The sequence below is a fragment of the Sparus aurata genome, chromosome 22 (genome assembly GCF_900880675.1).
Source record: "Sparus aurata chromosome 22, fSpaAur1.1, whole genome shotgun sequence".
Lineage (NCBI taxonomy): Eukaryota > Metazoa > Chordata > Actinopteri > Spariformes > Sparidae > Sparus > Sparus aurata.
Window position 1 is genome coordinate 18,898,414 of NC_044208.1, and position 13,815 is coordinate 18,912,228.

General features: G+C 40.2%; 1 protein-coding gene across 11 annotated transcripts in view; it reads left to right on the top strand.

Moving 5' to 3' along the window:
* Positions 1-513: 513 nt before the first annotated feature.
* Positions 514-13,815, top strand: part of adgb (androglobin) — a 43,097-nt gene continuing 29,795 nt past the window's right edge. For all 11 annotated transcript variants that reach the window (XM_030404389.1, XM_030404390.1, XM_030404391.1 and 8 more), the window contains exons 1-11: positions 514-666; positions 1,170-1,329; positions 1,535-1,627; positions 3,617-3,688; positions 3,961-4,137; positions 6,696-6,835; positions 7,989-8,075; positions 9,796-9,944; positions 11,632-11,708; positions 12,918-13,092; positions 13,512-13,605. In XM_030404389.1, coding sequence (XP_030260249.1) covers positions 596-666; positions 1,170-1,329; positions 1,535-1,627; positions 3,617-3,688; positions 3,961-4,137; positions 6,696-6,835; positions 7,989-8,075; positions 9,796-9,944; positions 11,632-11,708; positions 12,918-13,092; positions 13,512-13,605 — 1,295 coding nt within the window. In that variant the 5' untranslated portion in view covers positions 514-595. The remainder of the gene's footprint in view (positions 667-1,169; positions 1,330-1,534; positions 1,628-3,616; positions 3,689-3,960; positions 4,138-6,695; positions 6,836-7,988; positions 8,076-9,795; positions 9,945-11,631; positions 11,709-12,917; positions 13,093-13,511; positions 13,606-13,815) is intronic.

Sequence of the window (13,815 nt, forward strand, 5' to 3'; positions counted from 1 at the left end):
CTGCAATCCACACCACGTCATTAAAATGTCTTGGCATGCTTTTCAGAGAGAAAGTTGAAACCTTGACGGCATATGATGTCACTTGCTTTTTTCCTCTCGGCGGTGATAGAATCCTATGATTCCGTGTGAGCCATGACATCACATGATGACGGTTTCTGAGACAATACAATGCAATCCAACACCATGGCCTGCAGGGAAAATGCAATCTTTGTGATGCCATTACTGTTAGGGAAATATATTGATCAAACCATTACATTTGAGGCTTCACAGTATATTCTGTAGTGGTACTGGAATACTCTCTTTTAAAAGGTTTAATATTGTTTATACCGGTATATAATATTGTTTTGTCAGTTCATACATTAGATGTTCAATTTTTGATTTTACCTTTTATAGCTCTGAAGTCACTTACAGTAAACAGCTGTAAAAAGAAAAATCTGCCCGTGCTACACGATGGCAACACGTGACGCAACAGCCCCAGGCCCCGCCTACGGCAGAGCTCCGTTGCTTAGCAACGCATAAACTTTTCAAGAGCAGTGACAACCAAACAAACGCTCCTCCGTCACTTGTCTGTTAGCTTGCTTGTTTTATAACACCAATGTCGAAGACACAAGCAAAGAAAAAGGAGTCCTCTTCCAGTAAAGTCTCTTTATCCGACCGACAGACAGAGTGAGTTTTGTTAACGTTGGCAATTAGCGTTTAACTGTGGTTAAATTAACGTTAACGCTAGCTAGCTAACACTTGTACGTGTATTTAAAATACAGTTATTAGCATTATGGAAGCCTGCTGACAGAGACAGAGCATCACACTTTAACTGTGGCTGCTTTCATTATGTTATCTTAGGAAAACACTTCACTATCTATCTATCTATCTATCTATCTATCTATCTATCTATCTATCTATCTATCTGTCTGTCTGTCTGTCTGTCTGTTTCTGTAAGTCACAAATCTGTACATCACATATGGCCATGTCTGTAAAATCCCCAGTCTGTGATCATCATAGACCGCCAGCTTCATGAGCTTATATCACTTCCACTGTGAGAGGGTAAACAGGGATTTGGTGGGTTTACTCTAGACTGAATCTCTGGTACTGAGCTGGCTAATTTTGCTGCTAAATATTGACAGGAGGGAAGAACAAATGAAGTGAATAGCTATGTGTCATCATCATTTCAGAGCGGCGTCCCTTGTAGCCGCTTCCTCCGAGAGCCTAGGAGGTGCATGGAGATGCAGGTTCCCCATTTGGCCTGAGTGGAATGATGCAGACGTCAACAAGGAGAGATGGGACTCGAGCAAAGGAGCGGATGAAGGAAAAACGAACAAGAATGACAAAAGTGTAAATCTGATGAAAACAGATGATTAAAACTCTAATAGATGATTCATTTATTTGCTATCAACAGTATATACTGTACATTGTATTACAAAATGCATAATTTGCTTCAAATTCCCTTTACATTCGATAATAACTTTGACAGTATGTTGATTTTTTTGTTCATTGTGCTTCTGGACTTAACATTTGCCATGTTTACTTTTGTCTACAGACATTTTTTGAAGATCCTGAGGGAAAAATTTCCCTGCCTCCATCTTTGAAAGTGCACTCCTGGAAGCGTCCTACAGAGTTTATTGTCAACAAGGTAAACTTCATGCTTCAATTTAAAATAAATATATTCAATATACCATTTGTAATGGGATAGTTCACACCAAATGCCAACTGATGACAGTTACTCCATTACACTGCAGTGACAAAAGTCACTGTTATATGAACCGTTATATATACCATACTATAATATTGATAATAATATATACAAAAGTACAAACTTTATAACTTAAATACCTAACTTTTTATAGCACCCTTGCTAGTCTCTGTGCCCAAGTGCTTTATAATAAAGTAAAGAAACAAGAAAATAAATAAAACTGGCAAACTGAAATTAATGCAGATGTTGTGTTATAAAACCAAGAAGTCAAATATATATACCAATCAGGCAGAAAATAGCAACAGCAGGTATGTTAAGAAAAAAAAAGATGTGTTAAAGACAAAAATAAAATGATAAAAGGAAGAATAATAGTTAATGATGATACTGATTGAATTAATGGTTGTTTACATAAATTACCTTATATATCATGTTGAACAAGGTTCTCAGTCAGAATTACCCAATAAATCTCTTTTAGCTTTGGGAACAAAATAAATTTTATACTTGCACCATGCAGTTAATGTGCAAATACATGTCAAGAATTACAAAAATAAACAGGAGCCAGTATATGTGTCCAGCAGGTATACACATATAAGTGATACAGTTTTATGAATGTACTTTTTAATAATATATATTATATGTATTATTATATCATGTAAAAATACACATTAGCTGATTCAAATGGGTTTTAGGATCAGTGTTCAGAAACAGTGACCAGTGTAAAGACAATGACTTGACACACAGACTTGCATTGACTAAGCAATTAGTCTTGTAATCACAAAAAGGAAGTTTGACAGGCTAATTAAGTAACTGTTGGTTGCAGCCATTACATGTATTAACAAAGCTTATTTCTTTGCCACACAGTGTGAAATGTAGTTAAGGAAATCTGCTCTCTAGTCGCCCCCAATGAAGTTTTAATTGCATCACTCCACTTTTCTGCTACCCTCTCTCAGTGCGCTATTGAGCAATTACTGGAAGCTTCCTGCTTTTTGAATTAGTCCTTGCCAGGTCACAAGCTGCCTTTTCACTCAAGATGTCAAAAGCGCTTCATTAATTTCATGAGATGAACGCAGGCTAATCACAAAAGCAATCAGCCGTGCCGATTCAGGCGGCGGCTCTCTGCTCTACTCTCTCTTCAAGTTCTATACCAGTCTGTATTTCCAAAGTTGATGTCATTGATGGAAATCATTCAAAGTTTGGTCCTCACTGCGAGTTGCTGTGATCATGGGAGAAAACATAACCTCCTTTGACCTCACAGCAGATCCATCTCACCACCATCTGACCCATTAATTCATATTTAATTAGTAACGTGGTAGAGTCTATTAACTTGGTAGTGAAATATTCATACACAGACACAGTCCTGGGAGTATCATGGAGAGGTTAGACCTCTGTAGGCCCTGGGATGATTTGGGAAACATTCAATAGGTCACATATTCATGTCAGTTTTAAACAGGTGACGGCAGACAGCAATATTCTAAAGCTGGTGGAAAGTTTTGTCTCCGAGTCATTTGGCTATGAAAGTGCTCAAATTCTCACCATGACATAAGTCATCGGTTTGTGGACTACCATTTTAAAGCCTTGAGTTTGGCATGAAACCGCGAGTGACCCTATTTGGACAAGAAAGTGGAGCAGCAGAGCATACACATCGCTACACTTCCATCATGATTGACGGTTATCATGGTAGCAAATTATCAATTACAAGGTACCCAGGCCCTCAAGCATACCCCCCTTTATCGTCTACTTCATGGCATTAACTGGTAATAAATCTCAGTTACAAATAGGCTCCTTTCTCATAAGCTGTCATAGAATTGGACTTCTTGAAACCAGGTGAGTTGCCACCCGCTGGCTGTTAGATTGTGGGAAGCTCTGTGTATTTGTTAGACTGTCGTTGTTCTGTGTCCATAATAAAATAAATGATATGCTTTATTTTAGGATCTCATGGTTGTTGCAAATCAAACGACCTTTGACCTGATCTCCCCCAATGACCATCTGATTTGCAGTGAGGTTAGTTTTCAACTGTTGTTTTCGCCTTCTTTGTGGCGGATCACACTTACTTTCCACTAACTGTTATCGATCAGCACTTGGCTTGTGTGATTCAGATGTCAGACAGGGTGACGTTTGACTGACAGAAATTAATTAGTCTGGGGTATCACAATGCCCCACTGACTTAGTCAGTGATCTATGAGATCAGTGATAATTCAGCCAATAGATTTAAAGATTGGTGGGTAGTTGTTCGATTCTTGTATACATTTCTCTCCTTTCTCTCTTCCATCAAGCTGATGAGGTGGATCATCAGCGAGATCTATATTGTTTGGACACTGCAGAATCGCACACCTACAGTACAAGGCAGGTGGAGACCTTGGGAGCACATCTACTCACTATGCAAGGTGGCGAAAGGTCATGTGCCCCTCTACAACAGCTATGGGAAATACGTGGTCAGACTCTTCTGGATGGTGAGTGTGACACGCACATGTGTAGAGGAACACTCGAGGTTGGTGAAGATTGCGATGCATTGTTCAGCAGAGCCCACAGGATGCTGAAGATGAGAGGGGAATGGGGATGGACTGAGGGTTGGAGGGGGGAAGGGATGAGAAAGTCTTATCCACTCAGAGCTCAAATCAATCAGTCTCACTGCTGTGCCAAAAGTGGCCGGGCTTCATACGTCGCCTGATGAGCGGATACGGCTTAACAGGAGTCAGCTGCTTCACAGAGAGCAAGTCGGATATCTTTGCATCGTAAGATCGTGAGAGCAAACATAACCCTGGGCGGGCTTCATGCACTGCATTGTTGTGTGTGTTTTTTGTGTTTTTTTAAATATTTTTGCCACGAAATAAAGAACCAGAATGCGGCTCGAAGTTGCTCGCCTGTGAATTTCAGCATGTGCGTTGCTTGCCACAGATCCCCGAGTAGCGGACACTGCATCATTGTGCCATTTTCAGGAAGGGGAAATTCTCCCAGCACAACAATTTGGGTCAGCGAGAGAGTGAAAAAGACAGAGCTAAGAGTGATGGCGTTCTCTAACACTGTGACTCTTGCCTTGACAAACAGGCATGACACGGTTGTAGGCAGCAGTCCCCGTGCCAACCATAGCACGCTAACAGATGGTTGTTGAGATGGCATTAAGCGCCCAACCCCCCTCCTTCCTATTCCTCGCCTGTTCCTGCTCATAGGCAACTCCTTTTCTCCCCATGATTCTTTTATTGTTCCACAGCAATCTTTCTCCCGACCTCTTCCTCCTTCACACCGCTGTGAATATCAATCCCATTCTCATTTTCTCACCCTGCTTTTTTACTGCCCTACAACACCTTTTCTTGCTCTCCCCTCTAACTTGCCATTGCGCGCTGTATTTACCCCATCTACAGACACATCGAGCTCCTCCTCGGGGCGGTAAATTGACTAGAAAGTGGAAGAGTGGAGCAAGCAGGAAAGAGGACGTACTCGCCCTCACACTGTATACTGTAGGCTTGCATCCCTCGTGCACACTGCTCTGAGAGGCACAGCTGTGAGCGATCGCTCAGATTATCACCTGCTTCTGCTGCTTCTTCTTACAAGCAGTGTGAAACTCCCCCAGATGTCCAATAGACAGACCACACCGCAGGCAGCATGTAATAAGCTCTGACACCAAACATGATGCTAAGATGAAAGCATACGGTAGCTAATGTGAGAAGAGGTGTTATACCAGAGATGTGTTTTTTTGTTTTCCACATTTTATGCTTGTTGTAGGGATTTGCGTTACACCTGAGGAGAAATCCATTATTCAACGTGGTGGATGTGTTCGAGGCAAGGAATTCTGTTTGTTACGAATCGATCTACTAAAAGCTAGAATTGTACTGTTATGAAGGCTGCCCAGTGCACTTGTACGGATGTAATCGGACATTACTAGTCAGCCGGCAGCCCACGAGATGATGCATCAATTAGACGATGGTAATGAGTGCGGATGAAACTGCTGATAGCTCATCAACTGATGACAGTGCCACTTTATTGCTCCCGGTGAAGGCGATGCTCCATTCTGCTCCGAGAGGCTCAGAGAGTTGCAGGTGTGAATATAAAGCAGCATAAATATGAATCTGTGAATGCATACAGAAGCAAAAAGAAAATGCCGGATTGGGGATTTTACAAATATGCTGTCAAAGGATGAGATTTCTTTTTTTTAAACATGACTCTTTTCTGTGTGTTTTCATCATGAACACCACATGCGTGCCACTCTAAGGGAAAAAAAATCTAAAACAAAAAACAAACAAACAATAGAGATTGCCTTTATTTTGTTTAACTTAAGTGGTTATTTAAATAAGATCATTATATGTGTCTGTCAATAATTCACTGTCACTAACAGTAAATCAAGTAACTTTATATTACAGTTAAGAGTTTGGCATTTTGGCAAAGCATTTATTCGCTTTCTGTCAGAGTTGCATTTCTTGCCAGGCAAGCAGGAAGTTTCTGGTCCCAACCAAGAAATAGTCCAGCAGATAATCACCTGTAAAACTGGAATTTGTTGTTCCTACACTGGTTTATGTAAGAACATTACACATGAGACATACATGTGTTAATAGTGAGCGTTAGAGGTTTTAGAGCTTCTGGACAGAGCCAGCCTAGCTGTGTTTTCTGTTTCCAGACTTGATGATAAACTAAGTAAGCCTGCTGCTTGCTATAGCTTCATATTTAGTGTACTGAAAGTACATAAAAACAGGAAACAGATATCTTCCTGTAATCAAATCGTAGTTGTTTGATTATGTATAAAGAGGATGTACACTTACACTAAGTTTCAGTTTTCAACTCCTTTGAACACACAAGCTGCAGTCTCTGAATTTTCCTGAAAAATACGTATCTACAACAGGATGAGAGTGGTGTCGATATTCTTATCTCAGTATTTCTCAAAATGTGAAACTTTTCCTCAGAGGTTTGCATGAATTGCTATAGTTTTACTAAAAAATGGAAAACTAATGTAAAGAGATGTCTTATTGATTGCTGCACCATGTCTCCCCTCACTGTGTTTTTCTGTCTTGGCTCCTAGGGTTGTTGGAGGAAGATAACAGTAGATGATTCGATGCCATTTGACGTAGAAAACAACATGCTTCTCCCTGCCTCCACCTGTCAATCAGAGCTGTGGCCAGTGTTGTTGGCTAAGGCTCTCATTAAAGTGGCCAACACAAAGTGAGTTGCTGTTCATTTCAGCGGAAACTCTCCAAACATCTCAGTGCTGCCCCAAGGAGTTGGGAAACAATTGTTATAATCTTAAATTAAGAAGGCTTAAGAACAGACTCAACCTTATATATACCCTTGTATATACCCACTATACTGCCTGACACTAATACGACCACTGTAACGTCGCAAGTATGCTACTTACCCTATAATCACACTGTGTACTAACCCTGCTTAAGTAAAGCAGTATACAGGGTGGTGCTATTGTTGAATTTCGAATGCAGTTCAATGTATTTACAGCAATTCATAAGTAATACACAAAGTCATACAGTCATACACAATATAGCTTTATTTAATGTGTTACTTTTAAAAGTTACAAAAGGAAAATAGTAAGGTGTACATACACAATTTGAAAAGCTCACACACCTGCAGAGCCCCACAGAGTGGCTTATGCTGACTAAGGCAAACCTTCACTTGACCCAAGTCTCTGCATTTGATGACGGACAGGCAACGTGTGCGTCTATAATGGGGCAACATGGCGTGTGTAAAGGTGGCAGGTTCGAGTGTCCACAGAAGGTCGAGATATAAATGTTTCATCCAAGACAGGAAACAGAAGAGCCTCTCTCCTCGTGAATCATTCACGAGGCATAGTGAAAGTTATTCGGACTGAAGTAGTACCAGCCTTTGCCCAGGTTTCTGTTGGGGCTCCTTAGAAAAAGTATTTTTTATCAAAAACACTAAAGACTCCTTCACTTTGGTGCTGAATAGCTTTTTGCCAGTGGTTACAGATGGTTTGGCAAAGTTGTATTGATTTCACTTCCTTGAGTATCATGACTGGACTGGACAGGTTGGCGAAAGAATCCCAGAAGGACCAATTAGAGCTGATGCAGCCATCTGTTTCAACTGTTTTGAACATCGTGTATGAAGGATACATTTGCTCTCTCACACACACTCCTCAAAATCTGATTTTAAAGTTTAAAAAAACGAGATTTTAACTCATTGTCTCAATTTAATACAGATGACTGTATAAGTATAAGCAAACAACACCATAAGCAAGAAGATTGGCCGTTTCTCCATAATTATTCTAGTTATTCTTAAGTTGATTTCACATATAGAAATCATGAACTAACAAGTTCAACTGTCTTTATGTGCGTTTGCTTCTCAGTGTGAAGTCTGAGGTCTGTGGGGAGATGGGCGAGTTCACCTTTATCCACACCCTTACCGGCTGGATCCCAGAATTCATACCTATAAAGTAAGGTCCTCATTGATCTATGTACATCTGTCCTCTACATCTCTTGTTGTAAATATTATATAATCCTGATTCCAAGAAGTTTGGATGCTGTGTTAAACATCAATTCAACAGAGTGTGATGATTTTTTTGACATATAGTACAGCATACTCAATTGTAAAACAAAATAAAGACAACATATTTAATGCTTTGCCTTTTTTAGTATACTGTGGCAAAATCATGCAGAGAAGTGCGTCCATCCACAGCAGTATGAAGAGGCAAACTTGAAGAGAAAGTGAATGAGGTCTACAATGGAAAAAAGATGATGCAGATGCAGTCCCTCTGTGCACGTACCAGCACATATAAACGATTTTGTATAATGAAAAAGAGCAATTCTACCAATTTTATGGCTCAGACTTTTAAATTGCTGTTTGTGGTCTACTTTACGGGGGTATTTTTTGGTATTTTTCTTGTGTTTATGGAAGCTAGTTAGAATAAGCAGTATAGATACTTTCATTATTCTGACTGACACTTTCAGTCAGCACAGAGTAGCTATTGTGGTAATCCAAAGCCACTATCGCTACCTTTCACAGCCAGTGAGCTCACAAATTAGAGGAACTTGGTTCTTGGTTTGTCTGATTTTCAAAGTTCAACGGCCCTCTCTGTGAGGTGGATCTACTAATAAAAGAGAAGTGCTTGCTGTAGCTCATGCTAGTTCTCAGCCAGCTGACAGCAGAGAGAGCTGGCACAAACAACAGTGCAGATTTGTTTGTGTTAGATTTTCACGTCCTCCTTGTATCAGAACGAAGGGGAAAGTGGCCCTTTAAACAAGCAGCGAAGTGATGTCCTTCAAATGAAATAACACGGCTCTCTGCTTTCCCTTATGAATCACATAAAAAATGATGCATACTGATTCTGGTATGCTGCTTCTCACACAAAGCTGTTCACTTAAGTGTACTGAGATGACACATAAATCTGGCATTGTAAAGAGGTGAGGGACCTGCTCCAGCTTCTTCCCTCGCTGGCTTCTTCAATATGTTCAGTCGTGCCTGGGAGGTTCAGGTTTCTTTAAAAAGGTCTCTGTTATTTTAATTAGCACCTTTAATGTTTTCATGCTGTTTCTTATGTTTAATGCATTATGTAAAGCACTTTGAATTTCCAAATCACAGAGGCTGATGTAAGAAAACATTTGCTTGGTACAGACCTCAATAAATGTCACATCATCACGATTTGGGGGAATGTTTTCAGTAATAATGACAGTTGTTACGCAAAGAACTTTGAATCATATTGCAAAAGAAATATATATTATATTGTGCAGCCCTAAAGTAGGCCTGCCTTGCCTTCAGTAAAAAATATCCTCTAAAGGATATACTGAAGTAGAGAGCAGATTGTATTATGTACTTTATTCTCAAGCGATGAGAAATGCTGATGTAAGAACTGCAGCACATTGTACTGCATGGAGAGGGACAGTACAGTAAGAGGAACAGAAACGGCAGTGGACTCGATGCGAACACAGAAACAGCTGGCTTCATCTGATATCAGAGCAGTCACGGCCTTGTCAGTGTTGTCAGCTCAACAGCAGACATGAGGGCTTAACAAATTCCAGTCAAAACTATCTTTAAAACTGGCTCAAAAATGCAGATCCAGTGAGAAAAAGAATAATATTTTTTAAACTTTTTAAAATAAAAATAAAGTCATCCCCTGTAGTTTATGACCAATCCTAATTTCTTTATCCTCCTCTTAGGTCTGCGTACATGGAAAAAACCTGGGATTTCTTACAAGACACCGTTCCCATATTTACACACCCTGATGAGGGTTTGCCAGAAGTAAAGCCCCAGATCGGAGATAGAGCTGGCAGGAGAGCTTCCAGCTGTAATGACGGCGAGAGTAAAGGTCTGAGTTATGCCACAGTCACACACACGCAGACACATGAGCACAGAAAGGCGCACAGCTATGTACACATTCATAGCCGCAAACATACATCTCAGTTACACACTCTGCTTGCACATGTAATTGAGTGAGTCAATTATATCAATCATCCATTAGATTGTGTTCATTTAGTACTTAACTACAAGCTTATCAATTTATCAGCAGGCTGTTTGATAAATTATGTTTTGTGTGTCCATGTATATGTGCAGCAATATAGTATATATATTTGTATGTACGTGTGTGTGTGAATGCGAGTGAGTAAATCTCTATTGCCCTGCCTCTGCTGCATCCATAATTCAACCAGTATGGAACATGACAATGAATATTTCATTGTCCTGCAGGAACTTGCACTTATCAATGATTCCATTCTCTTATGGCACTACTTACCCTCATACCTTTGCAACATTCACAGTGTTGCTTGTCGATTTATGAAAAAAAATCTACGCCTGCGTTCACTCTCGTGCCATCCTGCAGAATACCCCCATTTTGGTCCGCCAGTGACCTGCTGCGCTTTTTCCTGTTGTTTTTAAGCATCACTTCCTGTTTTCCCATGCTCATGTATAATGGAGCTTGGGGAGGGTTAATGCGCGTGCGGTGGATTATAAATAAACCAGCAGAGGGAGCAGTGGCAGGGTGAATTATTTGGTGTTCCCGCAGGGCAGAAGAGCCTCCAAAGTCAATTGAAGGCAGGTTTGAAACATTGTCCTCACAAAAGAGCATGCGGCTCAGTTGTTTTGGGTCATTTAGGTTGAGAGATATGGTGAAGGTTTTATTAAGGTTTTTGGAATCGATTAAAATGATATGGCTTTGTGAGTAGTGGGATCATCCTCTGCATGTCAATCACACAGGGCATTGTGCCGAATTTGTGTTCTACAAACTCATATAAAATGTTCTTGAATTGTATTATATATAAAGATTGTCACAAAAAATCTTCTCTCTGGCTCTCATATTTACCCACCTGCTCTCTCTGACAGTAATCTCTCCCTTGGTCTTTTCCGACAGTCCCACTTGTTTACAGTCATTAAATTGTTTTTGTATTAACATAATGGAATTACATACATGTGCACAGGGAAACGCATCGCATGGCGCTCACATACACACATGCAAACCTCAAATAAAAGCTACACATTTCTTTCTCTCTCACGGTTTTGGTCCTCACTGTCATATCCCATTGAAATGCATAAATTGAAATGCATAAATGGCTGTGCAGTGAAAGAGCCTCTTATCTGTTCAATTCTTAATGTGTAGCCTTTATATTAGCCGAGCTGTGCTCACTTCTCTTTTCGCCATGATCCTTCAAATTGATTTTCCATGTCTCCTGGCTCATGTGCCCCTTATACGATATACTCTAAGATGCACTATAGGGAGCAGGGCCATCCATAGATAACCTAGATACTCTCTTGTTACCTTATATATACCTGTGGAGGCCAATAGTGCTTTTACAACTCAGGGGTTTCATTTCACATTGATTTGGACTTTCATCAGCTGTACTTTTCTTTTATAGATAGTGCTAAGTTGGTTAATTCAGCATCTCTTTGTAGCAATATAGTGTGAAGGTAAAATGTCAGTCATTCTGTCAATGTATTTATTTTTGTGTGCTTATGTGTGTTTACCCATACTTATGTTAGTCTCTTTTGTGTGTGCTTCTCAGGTACTCCCGAGGTAGCGGTGTGCGCCAGCTACTGCGCTTTCCAGCCCCATACCGATTCCTTTAGGTTTGGACAAATGGTACGGTTTATTTTGATTCCTCCCCTCTTGCTGGCTGTGCCCACAATTGCTCATTCATAACATGTTTTGTACTTTACTCACGCCGAAAATTAGATTCCACTTTCTGTAGATTGGAGTCAGATCTTTTATGCAGATTTGAAAGCATACAGTATAGAGATGCAAATGCAAACTAGCCTGGATGCAATTAGGTTAGAATTACTTTCTGAGCATTTCAAAGATGTGGACAGGAAGTGTAAACTCAGATGTTAGAGTTGTAACTTTGACTATGTTTGCATGCACACTATCATTCAAACGTTATTCCAAATAAGACAGTATACCGAATTTGACACGGGTCATTTGGAGTTATATTTAAATATTCCAAATCAGGCCTTATTTTGAATGTAACATTTCCCAGTTAAGATGTGCGATGTATCAATATTATTCACATATTAAGAGTGGAGATGCAATTTTCGTGTCAGATTCTGCTCAGGATCATTTACCAAAAGTGTTCAGAAATGAGATTTAAATGTATTATTCGGTGGCCCAAAATATGCCGTGGTGCGTTGAACGGCTGTATGTAAACTGGAAAATTCGAGGAATAGTCGTAGTCATTAGCCATGTCAACACTTTAGTAGAAATATTGTCTTTTTAAGAATAAGGTAAAAAAATACTAATCATAATATTTTACGCATGTTAACTTTGTGACTGACCTTCGTAGAATAAATGATACATTCAATGTGTAACATTCATGGACCGATCTTGCTCATTCCTATATCCAAATGATTATAAAGTGAATTATTTATAAATGATTAAATTGTATTTAATCACCTCACAAACTGTAATGATTTTGACATGTGACAACAATGCTGTTTAAAATGTATACTGCCTTAGCAGTGATGACGACTGTCTCTGTCACCAGTGACTGCTGAAGATGAAACATAACAGTGCGTGCTTATGACCTGGGGGCATGGTGTGTTCTATTTGGCTGCTTCGCCTCAACAGGCTTCACTTGTTTAATTATTTATACCCGTGCTAAGCCTAATTGGTGGACGGTATCCAGGATTTTACTTTTTTAGAGGTGTTAAATCCCCTCCCCACTCTTTGGTTTCCTTTTGAGGGTTTGACTTGATTCACCTGTAGACTTGGTTCAAGGTGACGTGGGAGAATATTTTTTAAACTACACTCTTAGATATTAATGCATGTGTGTTTATTTCTGTTCATTTGTTGCAGGCTGATTCCTCAAAGTTTCTGCGTCAGTACGGTCTGTCCTTGCTGTACAGCCACATTGTCCTGCTGACCAGAACCAGGGCGTGCCCGTTGGAGGCACCGCCTAAACCTCCACCTGTGCCCCGATGGAAACTCATCCGCCCGCGCAAGGCGATCGAGGTCACCGCTGAGCCACGCAGTGAGTGAGAAACAGGAAAGCAGGCAGAAAATAATTTTAAAAATAAATTTAAGTCAGGAAATAAAGGTGATGAAGGGGAAACCAGGAGGAGGATGCAGGGGAGGATATCAAACAAGTAGAAAAGCACAAATGATGTGATAGAGTGTAGGTGAATATCATAAATAAATATGAGTAGAAAGGAAAGCGAGTGCTAATGCAGGAGATTTAGAACCTACAGTACAGAGGGCACACAGCGCCGCGTGCTAAAATGAAAAAAAGCTACAATATTTCTGTAATGAAAATAGCTGCTGGCTCGGGCATATCTGACATCAGCTGATCTCCGAGTGAACATAAAATGCAGTATAAAGAGTCAGAGTGTGAAAAGCAGCGCTGGCATGATGGTTGAGATTTTTTTTTTCCCCCTTTTTTCTTTTCCGCAGAGCTTCCTTTGTCAAAACCTGAACAGTTCATCGAGGTTGCCAGCCCTTTTCTCTCCTACCGTGTCAAGAGCGCAGTTTGCCCGATGCTGGAGCTGTGCGTACACCGAAACAATCTTAGAATTTGAAAGGAGATGAGTCTTTTCTGTCCTTGTGTTCTTCTGCTCATTGTACCAGTCTAAGAATATTTCACTGTGCTATAGCTAAACTGCACTCTGACCTGACTCTGCAGGAAGGAAAGCAAGTAAACAGCGTCCATTTTGGGATCTAAAACACACATTATCATGATCACATAACATGATTGTGC